The 22,019-nt window shown below is 56.3% G+C and overlaps 2 protein-coding genes across 2 annotated transcripts; both read right to left on the bottom strand.

The window, feature by feature from the left end:
• Positions 1 to 1,768: 1,768 nt before the first annotated feature.
• Orc4 (origin recognition complex subunit 4) lies at positions 1,769 to 7,216 on the bottom strand (the record flags this gene model as incomplete). Its single annotated transcript, XM_037223297.1, has 8 exons — positions 1,769 to 2,378; positions 3,152 to 3,301; positions 4,193 to 4,327; positions 4,612 to 4,692; positions 4,735 to 4,908; positions 5,327 to 5,478; positions 6,050 to 6,218; positions 7,121 to 7,216. Coding segments are annotated over 8 exons (1,122 nt in total), but the record flags the coding sequence as incomplete, so codon positions are not given.
• A 2,937-nt stretch (positions 7,217 to 10,153) lies between these two features.
• Positions 10,154 to 21,739, bottom strand: YME1L (ATP-dependent zinc metalloprotease YME1L). Its single transcript, XM_037223296.1, has 16 exons — positions 21,705 to 21,739; positions 20,334 to 20,364; positions 18,644 to 18,769; positions 18,291 to 18,442; positions 18,151 to 18,173; positions 18,051 to 18,113; positions 17,305 to 17,484; positions 16,844 to 16,935; positions 15,786 to 16,029; positions 15,011 to 15,246; positions 14,107 to 14,224; positions 13,410 to 13,520; positions 12,861 to 13,012; positions 12,411 to 12,557; positions 11,627 to 11,791; positions 10,154 to 10,914 (listed from the first exon to the last, which is right to left on the bottom strand). The coding sequence occupies exons 1-16, from the start codon at positions 21,707 to 21,709 to the stop codon at positions 10,747 to 10,749; spliced, it is 2,013 nt and encodes a 670-aa protein (XP_037079191.1). The 5' UTR covers positions 21,710 to 21,739; the 3' UTR covers positions 10,154 to 10,746.
• Between the last annotated feature and the right edge of the window lie 280 nt (positions 21,740 to 22,019).

Genomic DNA, 22,019 nt, shown 5'->3' with positions numbered 1-22,019 from the left:
TGGTCGCTCACCTGCACGTAGGCTATCATACCGTGTGGATGCAAGCCATGCCGATGCAGTGCGACAGCAGCATTCTGCAATTCATCATTTTAACGATCACACTCACGATCGTTGCATTATCACGCAAGGGTGCCCAGCGACTGCCGGTCTTAGCGAGGGGGACCATTGAGACCACCTTCATCTTAACAGCGGAGCAATCGCTTGCCCAGTTTGACCACTGTCGGCTGATCAAGACATCCCGCCGGCGGGCACTGGGTGCAAGGATGGCCCGGACTTGGATAACAATATAGCAGCTCGCAATTACTGGACAGCCACAGCCGTGGTTAGTTACTGCCGCCTGCTGGTCCCACCTGCCGTGATGGCCACCATTGCAGACCACAAACGGCTGCGGGGCCCGACCGGCTGCGCCGCACACCCACAGGCCCGTTCCCACGCCAACGGCAGATTACGTCATTGCCTGTGGGAACTTCCTCTTCGCCGACGTACGTCCGGGTCGGTGATTGACAAGGCAGGTGCTGTATAGCCGTCCGCGCCTCACACTGCGCTGCTCTGCTACGTTACGCTACGCTGGTGCAGTGTGGTCAAGTAGCCCCGGCGTCCGTCTTACCTTTCGGCGTAGCGGATAGCAGTAGGCCGTGTGTAACTACAGGCGACGTGCTTATAAATCGGAGGGCATCCTGCCGAGACCATAACTCGTGCCGTCCTATCGTTACATCCGGTAGGCGTAAATACGTCGTGCTGCGGTGGGGCGCCTCCCCAGCTTCCCACCGTAAAATGACGCGTGCGAGCACGGACGGGTCTCCGACCCTCCTTTAGTGGTGGCACCCCACGATGGTTCCCGTGCCCATAAACGGAATAGGCTTGCGTTGAATTAGAGCCAGGTTAAAATCGCCTACCGCTAATAGAGCTCGGCTCCCGCCGACAGGCAGTCTGCTCCTGTCACGCCATGAACCCGACCGGCGCTGGTGCGGCTCGGCCTGTCTGGCCCAGCGCGTGGGCCGGGGCCAGCGCATGGGCCCGGAGACAAGTGGGCTCGCCGGGCCAGTGCATGGGCCCGGAGACAAGTGGGCTCGCCGGGCCAGCGCGTGGGCCCGGAGACAAGTGGGCTCGCCGGGCCAGCGCATGGGCCCGGAGACAAGTGGGCTCGCCGGGCCAGCGCATGGGCTCGGAGACAAGTGGGCTCGCCGCCATTTATGGCGCTGCTGGCAGGCGCAGCGCAGCCCCCCCCCCCCCCCCCCCCCCCCCCCCGACACCCAACTGTGGCCGCATGTCTCAGGCTGATTTTGAGAGGAACGGCGTGTCAGTTATTCCCGGACGTGTCCTCCGAATGACGCTGGGCTTCTGAACGAGAGGCAGGCTGATGTGGGCCGTACACCTCACACGCTCCTGTCATCTCCAACAAGATGTAACCTCTCTGGTGACCGCCTCCCGTCATCACCATCCCGCCAGCAAGTTCAGCGCAACACACTTGATACGAACCCGGGGGCACACAGAGCGTCCCTCAGGAATCTGGCGTCCAGATTTTGCAACGGAAAGAACATAGGATCAAAGGTCAGAACGACCTTTGGTTCGACGACCTTCAGCCAGCAGAATGCCAGTGTGATCTGCGTGTACCGAGCGAATAGATGACTCAGGTGAAAAACAATAGTGTATAGCATCTCTGACATAAACGCTACGAAATGCATACTCAGGGCGCCCGCGCAGAACATTTGAACATCACTACCTCCTCTCTTCTGGTGCATTGTGCCGTCATTTTGAAAAGCGGCAATCTACTCGGGATTCATTTACTTATAAAAAGCACGACATGGCATAAGACAATCGCGGAACCAACTTCGCGGAAACCACGAAAATGCAGCTAAAGACCGTTCCAATGGCAACAACTTGTGCGGCATAACGTTCAACTAGTTCTGAATGACGTGAATACCCCCATTTCTGCGTCCCCGCCCGGATCATTTGCAGAAGTGTGACCGCGGCCTTGCGACATTTACCCTTTGGGGTCGATCAGCAGGCGTATCACAGCACCAGCCGGCCCAAGGTAACAAGACAGTCGGGCGGCTGGTCTTCACTCAACACCACGTCAGCCGGGACTCAGGGCTGGCCTTCAGTGGGCGCGGACCCCTTCGGACCAGTCCCGTGCGCCAGGCGACAGAGCCGCCAGTCTGCCCGTCACACAAGGACAGTCTGTCCGTCAGACGAGGGCCCAGTCTGTCATCTCAGATGACGCCACTGTCGGCCCACTGCGCTAGCTCCGTCGGCACGGCGCCCGGCCTCTTCACCACCTCGTCCACTTGCTGCGCCGTGACGGCCAGCCAAAACAGCTGGTACTGCTGGTGGCCGCGAGAGGCGCCACCGTCGACCGGTCGGATCAGCTCCAGACACTGGGGGAGGAAGCGGCGCGGCCGCGGGGAATCAGGACACGCCCACCGGTGACCGTTAAGGGCATGCTAGTTTTACGGATCGCCATTGGCGCCCTGCAAGACTGGATACAAGTTTTGTTAAACAAGACATGACATTGGTTCCCTTACTTTAATTGGGCACTCGTATTCGCGAGCGCTGGTTTCTTTTGATCGCGAAACAAATGTAAACGTGACATACCAAGACTTACTTCCGAACAGATGAATACTGCACACAAAAAAAACTATAAAGGATTTAAGTGTCACAGTGCAGTTGAAGAAGTGAGGACGGCAGACTAATAATGCCGCTACAATTTTCATTGTTACCACCGGAGGAGCCATACAAACAACTGGGGCTTACCACACGTTACACCTTACCGACTACCAGGGTCGCTTCGACACGAACGCCTTTATAAGGGTGTCATGCGGGGTGCGGCGATGGCGTGGCAGGGGCTCAAACCCAAGACCTGTAGCTCCAAGGGCACTGCCGAGGATTTGAAAGTCACGCTCACCTGAATTCCCACCTGAATCCTGTAAAGGCTTCTTCCTTCGTACAACGACGGTAAGTCGTAAAAGAATTTTACAAAGAGTGAGATCCACATAACTAATCATTGGTATTTTCTAACGTGACTCACTTAGCTCATTTTGCAACTCAAAGGGTCCACAGTTAGTGAGCGAGCGGTTGATGATTATATGCTTATGGAGCGGGGTTGACAGCTGCTGGGTTCGGTGACCCGCGAGTGATCCAAGAGATTCACCTGAAGGTTCTCGTAGGCCTTCCGCAGTACGGGGCGCGTAAACGACTGGAAGACGGAGCGGCGGCTGGCAAACTTGCCGTACTCGCGCACCACCATCTCGAAGTTGAACGGCTCGTCGTAGACCTGCGTCATATGTCGCATGGCGACCACCTGCGGGGGAGGCCACGGCGGCCAGGCTGAGAGCGTGGGAGGCCCCTGCAGTCAAGGGAAGGGCGTGGGAGGCCCGTCGGTCCAGGCGAGAGCATGAGAAGAGGCCCCGGCACTCAGGGTGAGAGCGCGGGAGGACCCAGCGTTCAGGGACGAGCGTTGTAGGAGAGGCCCCGGCGGTCAGGGTGAGAGCGTAGGAAGAGGCCCCGGCGGTCAGGGTGATAGCGTTGTAGGGGAGGCCCCGGCGGTCAGGGTGAGGACGTAGGAAGAGGTCCCGGCGGCCAGGGTGATAGCGCTGTAGGGGAGGTCCCGACAGTCAGGGTGAGGGCGTAGGAAGAGGCCCCGGTGGTGAGGGTGATAGCGTTGTGGGGGAGGCCCCGGTGGTCAGGGTGAGGGCGTAAGAAGAGGCCCCGGCGGTGAGGGTGATAGCGTTGTAGGGGAGGCCCCGGCGGTCAGGGTGAGGACTTAGGAAGAGGCCCCGCGGTCAGGGTGATAGCGTTGTAGGGGAGGCCCCGGCGGTCGGGCTGAGGGCGTAGGAAGAGGCCCCGGCGGTCAGGGTGATAGCGTTGCGGGGGAGGTCCCGGCGGTCAGGGTGAGAGCATAGGAGGAGGTCCCGGCGGTCAGGGTGAGAGCGTGGGAGTGGATCCATCAGCACTAGACTGTCTGGTTTACGAAGCCAATGGAGAGGTCAATAATGAGTGTGTAATCCCCGCACAGCGAATGAACAAACATTTAAACAAGCTTAGCCCAGTCACCTACAGTTGTGACACGTCAGATCCCCACTCAAGCCTACGTGGAGCTCAATGCAGCTCTCACAGCACTAGAGTTCTCATATGTTACGGGTAAGCTACAGCTCGGGCACGCGGAGTCCGCAGCGTGGCCGGTGAGGCGTACCAGACAGAGCTCGAGCACAGAGAGTCCCTGCAGCAGGAGAGCGCGACTGTCGTGGCGCTGGGCCGCCAACGCCAGCGTGAAGTCGTCCGCCTGCAGCTCGGTCCGGTCCGGCCAGAGACGAAGTAGCACCAGACGCTGTCGGCAGCCACGGCACAGAATCCGTCCCGTTTCAGACTCGGACATACAACCACTGTTCCATATACACATCCCACAATACACGCTACGCACACGAAACATGTGCGCCAAGAAGTGAGCGTGGCAGACAAACGAAACATTTCTATCAGCCGTGGCGGCACCACAGAAAGCGGCTGAAGCTAAAGGAGCAGCTATTCTGCAGCGATCGGCCCGTACGGCTGCCGCCCGAGCACCAGCCGGGCGCAGTTCCGCCCGCGGCGCGCGCCACCCCAGCGCCGTCTCACCAGGTACAGCTTGAGGTCGCGGACGCTGCGGGTGCGCTCGTGCAGGCTGCGCAGCGCCGCCGCCACCGGCCGCTGCTCCAGCAGGCGGCGCACGCGGTCGTCCCAGGCGGCAGCGGCCGAGCGCCCGCCGCCGGCCGCCGCCAGAAGCAGGTAGGAGCGAACCACGGCCAGCCAGTCGGCCAGACGGCCGGCGCCGAACAGGTGCAGCTGGCGGTGCGAGAAGCGCGATTTGACGCGCTTCTCCAGGAGCTCCAGCACGTCCAGCCGGGCCGTCAGGCCCAGCACGCAGATCGGAGCCTGTCGGAGACGTGATTCACTCGGACGGCAGACGGCGGCCATAGCGCCGGCGGAACCGTCTCACCGTGCCGCTGGTAATAGGAGGTGGCTTGTGTCGACGACCGGAACGCAAATTCATGATCAATGGCCATTTCTTTGTACAGGCTGACAAGCCAGCAGCAAGTGCTGAGCTACGACGTCAAGCAGAAAAACCCAAGGTGTCAGAATGCTGAAACCGACAGTTCAATATATTCTGATTTTGCTTTAATTTACTAGATTGCCCCATGTTATGGTTTACCCATTGCAGACCACAAGGATCTATATCAGCGCAAGTTCAGACACTGCACTTTTTCCCAACGCCAAAAAATGGCGACACCCCACGGTATGTAATAGGGATCCCGGCGACAATGGGAGGAGAGGCGCCACTACTGGGACAAACCTGGGCGGACTGTGCGACGTCAAACAGGTTGTACAGCAGCGTCTGGTTCTTGTGCTGACAGAATAAGTCGAACTCTTCCAGAACAAATATCACTGTTTTCGACTCCTCTTTGCTTCCATCCCGTAACGACTGCAGGAGAAAGGCTAGGTTTTCTGAAACCACCCCAGTGCACAGCGTTAGCTCGGAAACGAGTCTGGGTGAGCGTTCGACGGACGTTTACGACATTCTAATGATTAACCACACTTTCGAACTGGCAAACATAAATCATCTCATATGGCCCATTCTATTTAAAATGTGTACGGTATCGAGAGAATTAGATCATATCTGTGTTGATGTCCGTAGCCTCGGCTTTTCTGAGCGGATTAAACATTGTGGCGACAGCTTATTTCTCAAATGGTCTTGTACGAGGGCTTTTAAAAGACAGGTGCGACAGCAAGGACGTGCAGCACCCGCATAATTTCGAAACATTTCAATACCAGTACGTGTCCCACTCTACGAAAATACACCGGCCCACGAACCGATGACAGCAACCCCGCTCCCTGTCCAGCTGCGCCGGTGAGTCCCCACCCCGCTCCCAACCCAGCGGCGCCGGTGGGCCCACACCCCGCTCCCAGCCCGGCGGCGCCGGTGAGCCCACACCCCGCTCCCTGTCCAGCTGCGCCGGTGAGCCCACACCCCGCTCCCAGCTCAGCGGCGCCGGAGAACCCACATGCCCCGACCGACCGGCGAAGCTGGCGAACACGCGGTCTCCGACGGCGGCCTGCAGCCGCAGCTGGTCGGTGATCTCCCGGATGGCGGCACGGTCGTCGGTCTGCAGCAGGCCGTGCAGCCGCACCACGGCCGAGCGGCCGTCCCGGCCGGCCGCCGACTCCGTCAGGGCGGCCTCCAGCAGCTGGCGACGACGGCAGGGGTGGTCAGCCGAACGGTCAGGCCAGCGTCAGGTCAGCGGTCAGGAGGGCGGTCAGGCGGGCGGTCAGGTGGAGATCAGGCGGGCGGTCAGACGGGCGGTCAGGCGGGCGGTCAGGCGGGCGATCAGGTGGAGATCAGGCGGACGGTCAGGCGGGCGGTCAGGTGGAGATCAGGCCGGCGGTCAGGCGGACGGTCAGGTGGAGATCAGGCCGGCGGTCAGGCGGGCGGTCAGGTGGAGATCAGGCGGGCGGTCCGGCGGGCGGTCAGGTCAGCGTCAGGTCAGCGTCAGGTCAGCGGTCAGGCGGGAGGTCAGACGGGCGGTCAAGCCAGCGCCAGGTCAGCGGTCAGGCGGACGGTCAGGTCAGCGTCAGGTCAGCGTCAGGTCAGCGTCAGGTCAGCGGTCAGGCGGACGTTCAGGCGGGCGGTCAGACGGGCGGTCAGGCCAGCGCCAGGTCAGCGGTCAGGCGGACGGTTAGGCGGGCGGTCAGGCGGGCACTGCATGACGCAGCGGCCAGGGACGGAGGAGACCCGCATAAGTACTGCAAAACCAGCAGTATCATGGGTTCAGCTATTTAACCCGAATTCCGACCAGTCATACACTCATGTCAAACAGGCAGCGTTCATCGCGATGTGGCCACACACGTCGTCACTGTGAACTCTCACAAACACTAAAAGTGCGGAGCCCACTCATGCTGCTGGGCCGATTGCATTACGTCCAGGTGGGCGCTTGGGTAGACATGTTTGCTGATGCTTATCAATGCTGTCCTCTTGACTCATCAATCGGGTGGTTCATTGTCACCTAAGGGACCCTCAGGCAGGACATGGCACATGTCAGCACATGATGCACGTGGTATGTACTGGAGGATCGATGGGCGACTGACTCACGGCCGTTTTTCCCACGCCGCGCGGCCCGACCAGCAGCACCGAGTTGCTCTCGCCAGTGCCGGCCGCGCGCGACACCAGCTCCACCAGCTGCGCCCACTGCTGCTCGTAGCAGGCGCGCAGCGCGGCCACGTCTGGAGGCGGCGCGTGGTCCTGCAGCCGACGGAGCAGCGCCGTCAGCGGCTCACCACAGCATGGCGCCGACGGAGCAGCCACCATCACCTGACAGGGGAGCAGACACTGTGAACCATGCAATGGAACAGCACCACCAGCACCACAGCATGGTGTAACCATCAACTGACCAGGGGAGCAGAGATGACACAGTGAGATGTGATGAAGCAGCACCATCAGCACTGCAGCACCCACAATGTGGCAGCTTTGGCCAGGTGTCAGGTAGCAGCAGGCAGCAACTAACTGAGATATCAGGAAGTTTGATATGATGTATTTGGGTAGTGGGCATTGCTAACTGGTTGTAATGTATTGTCAGCAAGAATGGCATTTAATGCCAGACAGTGGGAGTGGCCAGAAGATCATTTGACAGATGAGAGGATAATTGGATATGCCTGTAATGGCATGTAGCTGTGAAAGAAGCATAATCATCTGCATTTGCAGCTGATGCTGGTGACTTATGCTGTTATTTAGACATATTCAACAAAACTACAGAATATTTATATCCAGAGATAGAAGTTTACTGCAGCAATATCCAGCCCACAGGTTTGAAAACACTGTCCCCATTTGAATCATTCAGCTGGTAGCATTGGCCCTACTGGATAATGTCCACCCCATAAGCTTTGGAACTGCTGGCCCAGATCCAAAATGTTGCTGAGAAATACTTGCTGCCTAAATTCATACCTAATAAACTCACCCGCCAGCTTCATCACTGTTAATTGACAAAACCTTGCAATACATTTCTTGACATATTTTTGGCAACCTACTGAATTTTCTGCATCAGTACTGTACTGAAGTGGTCAGTGAGGTGTAATCATTATTGTTGTGTTCTGCACTTCTGCAGTTAAAATCATGCATGCTTCAGTTGTGATATTATTCTTGGCAACTTTGGCCCAAACAAATATGTGAGTTTAACCTCAGCAACCTAAAATGATCACATTATGCATGGGTTATTTGTGCATGCAGTATGTGGAAAAGTGGGCCACCTGAAGTGTTACCTGCTATTCATCTTTGCACAAACATTTAGAAACATTTACACACTATCTCACACTGAAGACACCAAACCCCACATCCACCATCTACATGGTCAAGACATTGGAAGCCTGAGCAGCCCAGGAATGTTTAAACCAATCCTCAACAAGCTCATTTAATCTTTTATAAATATAGCCTAGGCTGACAAGGTCTGGTCAATACCCATTTAACAGGCACTTTGGGGACCAGTAGTACCTTGTCACACAGTGTAATCACAACATAAGTCACTGCACAGGGGTTGACTGATTTCAAAGGACTGAAAATTTTCCTTAATGGCACAGATTCCCTGGTCAGGGTATACATTGCTGCCTCATGTTAAGAAAGAGCATTGTACATCAATAGTCATTTTTAAGGCAGAACATATTGTAATTAATAGTAAAACAGGTCATCTAAGCTCTAACCTTGGAACTTAAATAACTACGATAGCCATCTGAATGCAAAACCCAGCAACCATGACGGGGGCGCCATTTCTATGTGTGGTCGCAACATTACTGCATTATCACAACATTACTGCGTGTCAAGCATTATAAAAATGTATGAGGCCAAGGTAACAAGAATTCAATAAAATGTGTCTCTTGCGTATCCAAGCAGTCTTCCGTACTGTTTGTAGATTGGTCAACATGGTAGGGAAATTACGTTTTTGCCTGGGAATGAAAAGCAAAATGAGAATATGGCGGCTAGACAAAACTTCTTAATACGGTACATATATATGGCATGGAACATGGATGCCGATGGGACACTGGGTTGAAGAGGATGGGGTGGGGGTAAGGCTAGGTTAGTTAGGTTAGGTTAGGTTAGGTTAGGTTAGGTTAGGTTAGGCTAGTTAAGTTTATGCTATGTTCTGGACTATTCTGGCCTGTCAGTTTCATAAACGTACCTAGATGTGACGAGAAACGCTTTTCACTGCATTATTATTGTTACCTTGGTCCTGTAATCCTCTATGGTTCCTGATAAGCAGAAATATTGTTATTATGCAACAGCAATGCAGAAACGGCGCTGGGGAGTCGAGGCAGTGGGGTGTGCGGGGCACTCGAAGCTCGCTATCCTAAAGATTAAAATTTGGAGGTAGGAGCATAAATCTACCTGTTTTAAGATTATTTATTATATGTTCTGCCTTAAACACGACAAATGGTGTACAATAATTGATTCCCTCAAAGAACCAGCACAATTCTCCCTTTGCAGCCATCATTGTTTGCACAGGATTCGTCACCAAACCACGGTAATTACTTGAATGAAAACTTTAAATCAGATTGACGTCTACACCTAAAAAAAATTGAGGCAATTTTTGATCATGTTAACTTCCCGCGCAGGCTCCGCACCGCACCATACATGCACCAATGCGTACCAGAATCTGTAGAGGAAGTGCAAATCACCTCAGGCGTACCAGACGAACGGGAAATATGCCACTTGGTAAATTGGCGCCACGTTTATGTGATTTCAGGGAGCTAGCAAGGCGAGTTACATGTGGCATTCCCGGCATTCGCACCACGCAGTTTTGAAATATGCGCGCCATATCTGTACTTTTGGCGGCAAAGCTAGTCCAAAGCGCCAAAATACTGCCTTTCCCGAGACTACTAGAGCTGACAATAAACTCCGGCGGCGCCAAACTTCATGACGATGACAATGGGCCCGCAGACGTGTTTTGCCTCACTCCATTTCATCAGCTATTTGAGGAACTGGCGCAGTCCGAGGAAAGGAATCCAAGGAAACGGTGATGCAGCATATGACTCATGAGACGAGCCACTGCATCTCTGAAACTGTCATCACCAAAACTCATACATAAAATGGTGATAAGGGTACTTTCGGCGCTGGTGCACACAATCAGGGATACGATGCATTCCAAGGTTTTGTTTATTACATGCTTCAATATGGTATAACATATTTCAACAACATATAGCGCAGATGCACTTGATGTTACAATGGAACCACGAATAGTTCCAAGTCGTGCGCAGACCTTGCAAAATGGAAAATGAGAATGCTCAGAAAAGAATACCTGTATTTCTCATGTTTTCGCAGGCTTCAACGGGCATTCATTTGTCAAAGGTAGGCCCACCTTTTGTAAGGACATCTGGCCAGGTTTCATGAATTGCCGCATATCATATACATATATATATATATATATATATATATATATATATATATATATATATATATATATATATATATATATATATATACATATATGTATGTATGTATGCCTGGTGGCAATTGTTGCAACATTTGCAAGGCCATCAGTGAGAAAGGCATCTCGTCAGAACACGGACTATTACGAAATCACAAGGTCTATAAGGTGCCTAGTTACGCCGGACGAAAACGCGCTTACGAACCCAACATAAGTGACGGTAATGGATTCGCAAACCGGAGCCCACCGAAATATGACAGAACAGCACAAACGCACGCCATCTACACAATGGCACCTACGACACTGGTCACTCAAATTTAGTTGGCGCGTCTTCTGGTTTCACAAAGTTTCCGCCTTTTACGATCGTTTTGATATCCTCGGCATCAAGCGTTTCATACTTGAGCAATGCTTCGGCCACCAGCTTCAGCTCTTTGTTGTGTGTCTTCAACAGGTTCTTGGCACGATCGTAGGATTCCTGGGAAGACCAAACATTTGAATGACACTTAAATTCATTTCCAATTTATTATATTTAACTGGCAATTATTTTCCGAACTATTGAGCCGGCTTCAGACGGGAAGAATTACCATACCCGGTGGAGGACACCATTCGGTGGCCCCTACCGGGCAATGCCGTCCCGCAACGGTGCCGTTCCGAGAAGTGACATCCCATGACAATCCCACGCAACAACGGGGAGTCATTTCGTTTGTAAGCTCCCCAGACAGAAAGTGGACTAGAAGTGATTTCCAACTAAGCACGAGTAGAAACCATAACCTGCGCTCCATCGTAACAGCAGAAAAATAAGACAACATTGTATGGCATCAGTGAATCTTAGGCATGTGATACAAATGCCAGATATGTGATGAAAACATCACATCCCATACAGCCGGCTCACGTTTGGGACTTAAAGCAAAATGAGCAGCATACTACCACCGGACCGACGAATGCCACAAACACCGACACTGTACAGGGGTGCGGGGCGCGTACCCAAGGCATGTGATCGAAAGGCATGTAACCGCTTCGCATGCGGCTGCTGGGAACCACCGCTCCATTCAAGCAGGGCAACCACTCCACCCAACATCAGCACGGCTGTGCCGTCTTTCGACAGACCCTCGCCTGTGCACAGCAGCGTTCCTCCGTCCCCGGCCTGGTCGCGGACTGGAATCCCCCGCCCTATGCCCGACACGCACGTGTAGCAGGCGCTTGATCTCGCCGTCGATGAGCTGGACGGTGCTGTCGCTGACGGAGGTGGACGAGCCCAGCTCTGCGTCCGGCTGGTCGGTGATGGTGCGCAGGCCCACCCGCTCGCTCATGCCCAGCTGCTTCACCATGCTGGTGGCCAGCATCGTCGCGCGCTGTGGAGGCCGGCCGCGGCGTCAGCGTCAGCCACACGGCGGGACTGTTACCGCCGCCGCCTGAGAGCCTCACGCGCCCTGGTGTGTCAGCCACACGGCGGGACTGTTACCGCCGCCGCCTGAGAGCCTCACGCGCCCTGGTGTGTCAGCCACACGGCGGGACTGTTACCGCCGCCGCCTGAGAGCCTCACGCGCCCTGGTGTGTCAGCCACACGGCGGGACTGTTACCGCCGCCGCCTGAGAGCCCCACGCGCCCTGGTGTGTCAGCCACACGGCGGGACTGTTACCATCGCCGCCTGAGAGCCTCACGCGCCCTGGTGCCAGCCGGGACTCGCGTACATCACGCCAGCAACTGTCACGGTGTCAGGCACAACATAAATACACCAGCGCCGGCTGCCATATCACCGCCGTATCAGTGTCGAACCAGTGCTTTCGGTTAATCCGCTACAAAAGGAATACCTAGACGACAGATTAACAATAGCATACTCCGCCACACGTTGGCTCCGTGAGTTTCTGCCCGCCTGACAGCAGGTGACGTTTAACACCGGCAGGCGTCGAAGCCCGGCTGGCGAGTCACCGCCGCCGGTCGCGTCTGGCGGCCCCGGAGTCGGCCACCCACCTCCAGGTCATTGCTGGCGCCGGTGGTGATGTGGTCCGGGCCGAGGATGATCTCCTCGGCAGCACGGCCGCCCATCAGCACGTCCATCTTGGCCAGGATCTGGGCGCGCGTGCTCTGGAACTGGTCCTTGCTCGGGATCTGACTCGTCTGCGGCGGGACGACGGAGTGACGTCACATGCCAGGTGTGTGACGTCAGTAGCGCGGGCCTGATTCGAACACGCCCATGTCGGGTGGTCGCCGTCAGCGGGTTACGATACTCTGGCTGCCGCCCAGCCCAGTGTCCTGTCAGCCACCGGTCTCGTCCGTCATCAACGTGACCGCGGAGCCATGAGCGCGGCGGGATGGTGTACTGGTGTACAGGGGCAGAGCCGAGGCCGATCCGCGTCCCCGGCTCCCGCCGTGACCCGGTCAGTATGTCCGGTGCTGACCCAGCAGCCGCGGCAGACTCACGTGTCCAAGGCTCTGCGAGCGCGGCATGATGGTGACCTTGTGCACGGGGTCGGCGTGCTTGGTGAAGTGTGCCACCAGCGTGTGGCCGCCCTCGTGGTAGGCCGTCGTCAGGTTCGTCTCCTCGTCCGGGATGCGGGACTTGCGTTCGGCGCCTGCGACCCAGGGCTGGGGTCAGGGGCGAGAGGGCACGCCGCACCAGGGAGGGACCTGACACAGGACGTGGCAGCCGCGCACTCAATGACACTGACAACACCTGACTGGACGTCCACACTATCTTAGGCTCATCTCAGGCAGCCTGTCCCGACCATGCCGGTGGCTTGGTGTAAACTATGCATCGCCACTCACCAGAATCGCCTACGCCGCAATACACCGATGGGTCTGCTATGGTCACGGCGCTCCGAACCCGCCCCATCACACACTGAGCAGCTTCTCCACGTCAAACCCAGCGACAGCGGGACTCGGGGTTGTACTGTAACTGACACCCTACCCGAACGAACATTCAGCACCTGCCAGCATTTCAGCAGCTCTACCCTGGGCCCCGGCACGTACCCATGATGACCTTGTCGCGCGCCCAGTCCAGGTGTTTCATGCAGACGCTGGAGGCCTGCAGGATGGCCGCCCGCAGCGCCGCCTGGTTCACCATGTTCTCAAGGTCGGCTCCTGCGCACCGGAGACGCCGTCACAGAGATGCCACGAGATGGTGACGATACCACAGAGGACGACGACGGTGTCACGACGGCCATCCCAGGACCCAACACTGGGGGGGGGGGGGGGAGAAGTCGCAGGGAAAACCGGTGGCACAGCCAGGGTGGGGGGGGGGGCATGGCCCTGGAGGTGGTGAGGCCTCGCATGGAGCCGAGGGCCCCAATACGTTTTGGCAGCTTCAAGGCGTCCGCTGAGCTTATAAAACAAACAAAAACGGCCCTCCGGGCAATAAAATGGGACCCCAAGCCTAAGAAGTTCTCCCAGCCAAAAGCAGCCTATGTCCCAAATTTGGCTACCTCTTGGCGAAATCTCAGCTATGCCAGTGGCAAGAATACGGGACATAACAATACGACCGAAGACAGGGGAATGCCAGGCAACGTCATGAGGCCATCAAATCCCCGCATAACGTATGAATGGCCGTAAATGACTGGACAATGGCTGTAAATGACTAACGCAGCAAATGATCGCCAGCTACCGTGCACTGGAGTGCGACCAGACGACTGTGGCCCGGCCGCGGCTGGCGCCCGGTCGGCCGCCGCACCTGTAAACCCGATGGTGCCGCGCGCCAGGTTGTCCACGTCCACGTCCGTTCCCAGCGTGACCTTGTCCAGGTACAGTCGGAGGATGTCCTTGCGGCCCTGCAGGTCGGGGGCGCTCACCTGCCGAGCGGGAGTCACCGGTGTGGTTCACGGCTGAGGCGCGGCGCGGCGCGGCGCGGCGGCGGCGGTGGCGGCGCGCTGCGGCCGGTCAACGGCCAGCCGCGCACGCCGAGCAATCAGCTGGACATCGTGCTTGATGCTGTGGCTGCTAGGCCCACACACCTGTTCTGTTCATATAGTACACATATATCGTCCCACCCCTGAACCCACATTAGTCCTTGTACCTCCCTACCCGCCCTGCCAGCCAAGCTGCTCACCTGGATGCTGCCCTGGCGACTCACCTGAACCCTGCCCTCGCTGCTCACTTAGACCCTGCCCTGGCTGCTCATCTGGACCCTGCCCTAGCCGCTCACCTGGACCCTGCCCTGACTGCGCGCCTGGACCCTGCCCCAGCACCTCACCTGAACCCTGCCCTGACTCCCCACCTGAACCCTGCCCCAATCGCTCACCTGGACCCTGCCCCAGCTCCTCACCTCGACCCTGCCCCAGCAGCTCACCTAAACCCTGTCCTGGCTGCTCACCTGGACCTTGCCCTGACTGCTCACCTTGACCCTGCCCGGCTCGTCACATGAACTCTGCCCTGGCTGTTCACCTGGACCGTGCCCCAGCTGCTCACATGGGCTGCGCTCCTCGACCCTGCCCCAGCTGCTCACCTAAGCCCTGCCCTGACTACTCACCTAGACCCTGCCCTGACTGCTCACCTGGACCCTGCCCCAGCTCCTCACCTGGACCCTGCCCCAGCTGCTCACTTGGGCCGCTCACCTGGACCCTGCCCAGACTGCTCACCTGGACCTCGACGTCGAACCGGCCGGGCCGCAGCAGCGCCGCGTCCAGATGATCGCGCCGGTTGGTGGCGCCCAGCACGATAACGCCCTCGTTGCTGTGGAAGCCGTCCATCTCGGACAGCAGCTGGTTGATGGTCTGGTTGGCGTAAGGGTGGTGGCGCGAGGCGCTCCGCTTACCACCCACCGAGTCGATCTCGTCGATGAAGAGCACGCACGGCGCACGCGCCTTCGCATTCCCTGCACAGGGGAGAGGTTTGGCGACAACCGCCTCCGCGCTCCCCGCACATGGAGAGGTCTAGCGACCACCGCCGGGGACGGAAGGTGCGCACGGTTGCCGAGTGTGCGTTTGGAGACGGACGTAATTCACTGGGACTAAGGTGCATTCACTTCATTCAAATGGAACACAGTACCGCAAATTTACATCGGGACCCATGCCATGGCAACAGCCAATGAAGGATACCAGCAAAGATTCGGCAGGTGTCATCTGTCATTGTGCATACATAGGCAGGAGAACACTGACTGGCAACAATGAACGTCACCCGGGCTGTACACAAATAAAAACTGCATGCACGCTGCCCGACCGCACCATCAGGGGAGAAATCCACCGGAGGCACGCCGACTGAGACAGACGGCGAGATGCCCATAATTACGTAACATCACTACACCATTAATGATTTCACGTCCAGTCAATTATCCATAGGTGAATAGGGACCCAACGGCTACTCAACCCTAATCATTCCCTCCCCAGCTGCAGGGCGTTCCTGCCCCGTACATACTGAACAGGTCGCGGACGCGGCGGGCGCCCTGGCCGACGAAGATCTCGTCGAACTCTGATCCAGCGGCGTGGAAGAACGGCACGTCGGCCTCGCCGGCCACGGCCCGCGCTAGCAGCGTCTTGCCGGTGCCCGGCGGCCCGGCCAGCAGCACGCCCTTGGGCAGCTTGCCGCCCAGCGACGAGAAACGCTCTGGATCGCGCAGGTACGCCACGATGTCCTGTAGCTCCTGCTTGGCCTCATCCGCCTGCCGAGGATAGGGGGCTAGACGCCCGGCGGCCAGCGGCAGCAGCAGGCCGGCCGGCTGGGGGCTCCGGCTCCGGCGAGGCAGCGGTGTAACCCGTCACGAATACCGGCTCAGTCGGACATGAACACACCTGAGATCAGGACTGGTGGACGCCCTCTGCCAGCGTTGCGTCATTGCATTCAAGCAATGACGGCAATGCCAGCCTCAGCAGGCCGTGTTACCGGCTCACGCCAGTATCACCCGCTCACGCCTGTATCACAGGCTCACGCCAGTATCACCGGCTCACACCCGTATCACCCGCTCACGCCAGTATCACCGGCTCACGCCAGTATCACCGGCTCGCGCCCGTATAACCCGCTCACGGCAGTATCACCAGCTCACGCCAGTATCACCGGCTCGCGCCCGTATAACCCGCTCACGGCAGTATCACCGGCTCACGCCTGTATCACCGGCCCGCGCCCGTATAACCCGCTCACGGCAGTATCACCGGCTCACGCCTGTATCGCCGGCTCACGCCAGTATCACCAGCTCGCGCCCGTATAACCCGCTCACGGCAGTATCACCGGCTCACGCCTGTATCACCGGCTCATGCCAGTATCACCGGCTCACACCCGTATCACCCGCTCACGCCAGTATCACCGGCTCACGCCAGTATCACCGGCTCGCGCCCGTAAAACCCGCTCACGGCAGTATCACCGGCTCACCCCCGTATCACCCGCTCACACCAGTATACTCGGCTTGCAGGACCGCTGGCTTCGCAGGGAGTCAGCTTGGCTTACAGCGGGCTCGGGTCAGCGCCCTGACGGGAACTCACGCCTCTGACGTCGGCGAAAGTGACGTCCACCTCCTCCGGCATCACCTCGTTCGTGGTGAACTGCATGCGGAACATGTTGTTTCCTGGACCCGCTGTAACAGGGTGACCACAACTCGTCAGTGGCGTCAGGCCAACGTAACAACCAAACTCGACCGGCTCACAGAGTGACCAAACAACCGTCACCAGTCAATTTTACGTGCAATAACCGAGTGTGCCGGATTAACTGTCCATCCGCCCCCCCCCCCCCCCCCCCCTCTTAGTTAATAACATTCGGAAGCCTTCTCATCGTTCTTCATCATGAGGCAAACACAAAGATCAGCGCACGCTGTCGCAGACGATTCAGTGCCTGCCATGTGCAAGCACTGCACTAACGCCGCCTCGAACAGCACCACCTCGACACGCATCGATGGCCTGCTCTGAACTGTACGCCCGCCGCCCGTCGGCGCTGCCGGGGCACTGACCGACGATCACGTAGACGAGCAGCACGACGACGGCGACGCGCAGCACGTTGTAGAAGCCGTAGAGGAAGCGGCCAGTCCAGGTGGTATTGCGCCGCTGCGAGCCGCCCGACATGTATCCCTCGGCGAAGGCCAGCTTCAGCCGCTGCTGCTCGTCGGGGGATGACGACTTGTCAGCCAGCTCTGCGGATGGTCGGGGGGAGAGGTCATGTACCGCCACACCGGGTCCAGACACGGCCACACAGGAGACGACTTGTCAGCCAGATCTGTGAATGGCCGGGAAAGGGGTCATGTACCCCCACACCGGGTCCAGACACGGCCACACAGGGGACGACTCGTCGGCCAGCTCTGTGAGTGGTCGAGTGGAGGGGTCATGTACCGCCACACCGGGTCCAGACACGGCCACACAGGAGACGACTTGTCAGCCAGATCTGTGGATCTGTGGACCCGACGCGGGCCCATAAAACTACAAAACCGACACGCAGCATTGTTTTGTTGGTTTGGGGTCCGGGATTGTGCAGAAAAAGTTGGCAGTCTGTGTCCACGATTCCAAAAGCACAAACTGCAATTTTGAAAGCTCTAAAAATACTGTCAAATTCTACTTAGCGTATGTCAAACATGGTGCACAGACTACACCTGCCACTTGAAGCCGTATGACAGTTCCTGTATGGTGTAGGGCCTACAACGACCTACAAACCTACAACACCTCCAGGCCCCGCACTGCACAGAACGCGGCGCATCACCACTACCTTTCAGCTTGCTGCCTGCTGCGGCTGCGGCTTGCTGGTCAAGGCCGGGCAGGGCGGCGGCGGCTGGCAGGCGCCGGCGGCGTCGGTTCGGCGCGCCGGCTCAGCAGCAGGCTGTCGTGCAGCCTGTCGGCCAGCGAGGGCGTCCGCAGCCGCTCGGCCGCGATGGCGCGTTGCGTCTTGAAGCCGCGCCGCGGCGGCGGCGGCAGCACCGCGGCCCGCAGCAGCAGCGGCGGCCGGTGCGGCGCCGCGCCGCGCTGGTTCTCCCCGAAGGAGGCGCCCGACACGTGCGACTGGCGCCAGTGCTGGGGCAGCGGCGGCCGCGCCAGCAGCGGGCTGGTGACACGCTCGGGCCGCAGCCCGAACAGGCGCAGCTCCGTACAGTTGGCCAGCGCCTGCCGCACACGGAGCAGCGGCTAGTGGCAGCAGCGGCACACCGGGTGTGCGTGAATAGGTGTACCATTCAGTGGCACAGTGTAGTATCGTCAGGCCCAGGAGGCCCGGGCCGGCCCGTTCACCACCCACAGCTAAGGTCATGCCCCTGACACACAATCAAACACGACATCCTCTCAGCATTACTTGAAACGCCTGCTTACATTCATCATGCTTTCCTCAAGGTCCGATGTGAGGCGGGTGGAGCGCGATCCATGTTTGGACGCCCACGGCACCAGCTTGCCCGCTCCCTGCAGTGTGGTGACGGCATTGGCAACAGGCGCCGCCAGCTGCAATCGATGTGTGCGTTACACGCCAGCTAACGCCAGCCCTGACCTGTGCGCGCCCGCGGTCAGCGCTGTCGTCCATTACAGCATTTGCATGTCGTGGATGTCACACGTCTGCCACGACAAAGGCAGTGTCAGTTCAGAGTAATGTTAGTTGAATCATGTGATGTCGCAAGTAACAGGACGAGAATCGTATGCATGCTGTGAGAACGAAATGTAATATTCAAAAACGCATACTGTGCTCAGAACAAACGAAAGTGCTCGACACGCCCCACCAAAACATACACCCGTCGGAGGCTCAACGCTACCACGCCAGCTTGCCCGTCATGGAGGCACTAATCTTTACTAAACACGGGCGAGGTCGGCGCAGCCAGCAGACCCCACTCCAAAACATTTCGGCAGGACAGGATACGACGTCCCTTCTGCCGGCCCGTCAGCGGGCAGGAAGTGTCACCCTGCGATGTCCGCAGAGTGACGGCTCATCGGCACCGCGGTGGTGCGATGTGACGTCACGGCCTGGCGGCGCAGCGCTCGGATTGTCCTGTGACGTCACTGTTCTTCCCAGCACCGGTGCGCCGCCTACTGCTAGCTGCGCGCCCGTCTGGTCGGCCCGTCTCAGTCTGTTTGGCCAGCTATGGCCCAATGCTCGTTTGCTGATGCAATTTTGTTCACGATTCACTGTCATGCAGTTCTGTATCGCATGTCATGTCTTGCTTACGAGCTTGCGTCGCACAGCCCTTTGTCCTTCGATCTTTCGAATACAATCCCATTTGAGATTTTACCCGATCAACTTTCAAGCACACATGCAATGCATGCACGTCCTGCGAACTTCCGCCTGCGATCCTACGAACTTACGCCTGCGATCTCTTGTGATACGAGCTTGAACCGCACACGATCGTTTCTAACCACCTTTTGCGCATTAACTTTTCCCGTGCGAAGTTTGGTACACGAACGTACGCGTGCGATCTTTTATCATGTTATTCCTCTGTAGTACTACAGCATTTCGAGACAGTTTCGATCTTATGTCATACCTCTTGTCATTTTATCATATTGCACAGCTTTTTTAGGCTGAGACTGAAACACAGTTAAAAAGTAAAAGCCAGCTGCCCTCGGTTGCGGATTCAGCTTCACGCTTTAAACAAGGCCGCGCAAATGGCTTTGGCTTCGGCCTCGCAAATCATAACTTCAAGGCCACCAGCTTCACGTCATTGTCTTGGCGTCGGGTTGAGCTCCAAGCTAGGGGCCTTGCTTTGTCCCCATATCTCCTCTGAACCAAATCAAAGCTAATCTGAAGAAAAAATAATCCCACACATGTATCTGAGGCTTCATGAACCTAGATGCAGGGACATGGAATGACTGGTGGCAGGAGTGAAATCACATTGAGGTGCTGGTACTTGTGTGTCAAACTTATTGATTTGTTTGTGCTTTTAGAGGAGGGATAGGCTATTAAAAGGGCTAATATACCCCATCCAATTGCTAAAGCACATATTGCAATGTATCCAATCTTTCCAAAGTGCACAACATTTTAGCATTATCCTCAAATCAAAGGAAAGCATACATATCTCACCTGGAGATGCAGGGATGAAAGACTCATTGTCCTGTGGAAGAAGAGAAGCAGCATTATCAGATACACTCCACATCCTGTGGGCACTTATAAGGTGCATTTCAATGACTACCTAAAAAACCAATTGAAGCATTAATATACAACAGTCAACAGGTGTAATGGCAACAGGTCAACAAGCTTGCCAGCTTCACCCTGCACTGCAACTATCTTTGGGTGGGAAGAGACTGTCACTGCTATCTTCTCTGCCTGGCAGGGGGTGAGTGAGGTGGGTGGATGGGAATAGTACATGCCTATACTGCAAAATTTTGACTCCTGTACATGGTGCAAAACCATAAAATGTGGAAGGGTATAATTATTGAGTTGTGATGAAGTGTATGAAATTTGCCCCTTCAATTTTGATGTCACCAGATACTACAAATTGACAAAAATAGCACATATCCATGTGTTGCATATCCATTAAATACTGCTGCCAAAATTGCCTGCATCTAGGTGGCAAACATTGAAAGGCTAGATCAGTGTGGGAAAAACCTCCATTTTCTGGTGGATGTCACACCAGGAAATTTTGTACTCCAGGCTCTTGACTGGTAAGAATGACAATTGTTGTACTCCAGACAAACTACTGCAGTTGCCCCACAAAGCAGACACCATTGCAAATGTATGAGCCTGAGTATAAGTACCAAGGCAGACAGTTTTGCTGTCTTGATAGCCAGGAGGGTGCATGAACTTTGCTTTCATAAAGTGAGTTGTAACTTTTATTTGATTTCCAGGGACCAAACATATGGAGCACCAAGAAATGGAGACAAGCATCTGCAATCCTGCAGGAGCTGGCCAGTCCAGGGCGTTCATGTCAATGTCCTTCATCATTGTATTACATGGGTCAGATGCACTTGTGCAAGCCTATGCAACTCCTGAATGGTGATGACAACTCATGTGAGTTACTTCTGTGGGAATGAAATAAACTGAAATATGAAATGTGCTTGTTTTAAGTACCTACCGCTGCCACATACCTCGCATGCCATTACCTGTGGGGAAAATATATGGCGCACCTGAGTAAGTAAGACCGCATTTTCCACGACAAACACACCTACCGATACCTTTCAAGAAACGGACAAACATATCACGGCTCTGGCTCCCACTACGCGACGAACCCATCGCCTCCCGTACCCGAAACCAGCGGCAGCCCAGCCTCCTGCAACTGACGAGTGCATTTTCGAGCAGTGAAAGTCCGCGTCGCAACAGACACCTACAACAATATTCGTTCGACCAGAAATCACTAGCAGCGCCAAAATCACCGCTGGCACATCTTTTTCAACTAGGTCATTCAAAGACTCGCCGAGCAAGAAGTCCAGCATGCCAACTATGCTCTAAACTTACCTCATATTAAGATAACATGTTAGCGATTTTACCAAAGGACGTGCATCTTGCAAACAGTTTGGTGGGAAAATTCCAAAGGTTGCAGCATTGCACATCCTTTTCAAAGCGCTTGTTTCATTCCTGCTCTTGCCATACCAGCCACCAATCACCATCTAACTTGCAATTAAACTCAAAATCATAGCATTCAAACACACCACATATCGGCACTTTTGAGATAGAATCATGACATTAAATGGCACCCAAATATCACGTTCGTGGGCGGCACTTTTGGTGGTAACGGCTTCTTTTGGGTTCTTAAATGTCATCGGGAATTAC

This window comes from Pollicipes pollicipes, unplaced genomic scaffold (assembly GCF_011947565.3).
Source record: "Pollicipes pollicipes isolate AB1234 unplaced genomic scaffold, Ppol_2.1 Scaffold_4881;HRSCAF=5763_pilon_pilon_pilon, whole genome shotgun sequence".
In the NCBI taxonomy this organism is placed as follows: domain Eukaryota; kingdom Metazoa; phylum Arthropoda; class Thecostraca; order Pollicipedomorpha; family Pollicipedidae; genus Pollicipes; species Pollicipes pollicipes.
This window is presented reverse-complemented; position numbering and strand designations above follow the sequence as displayed.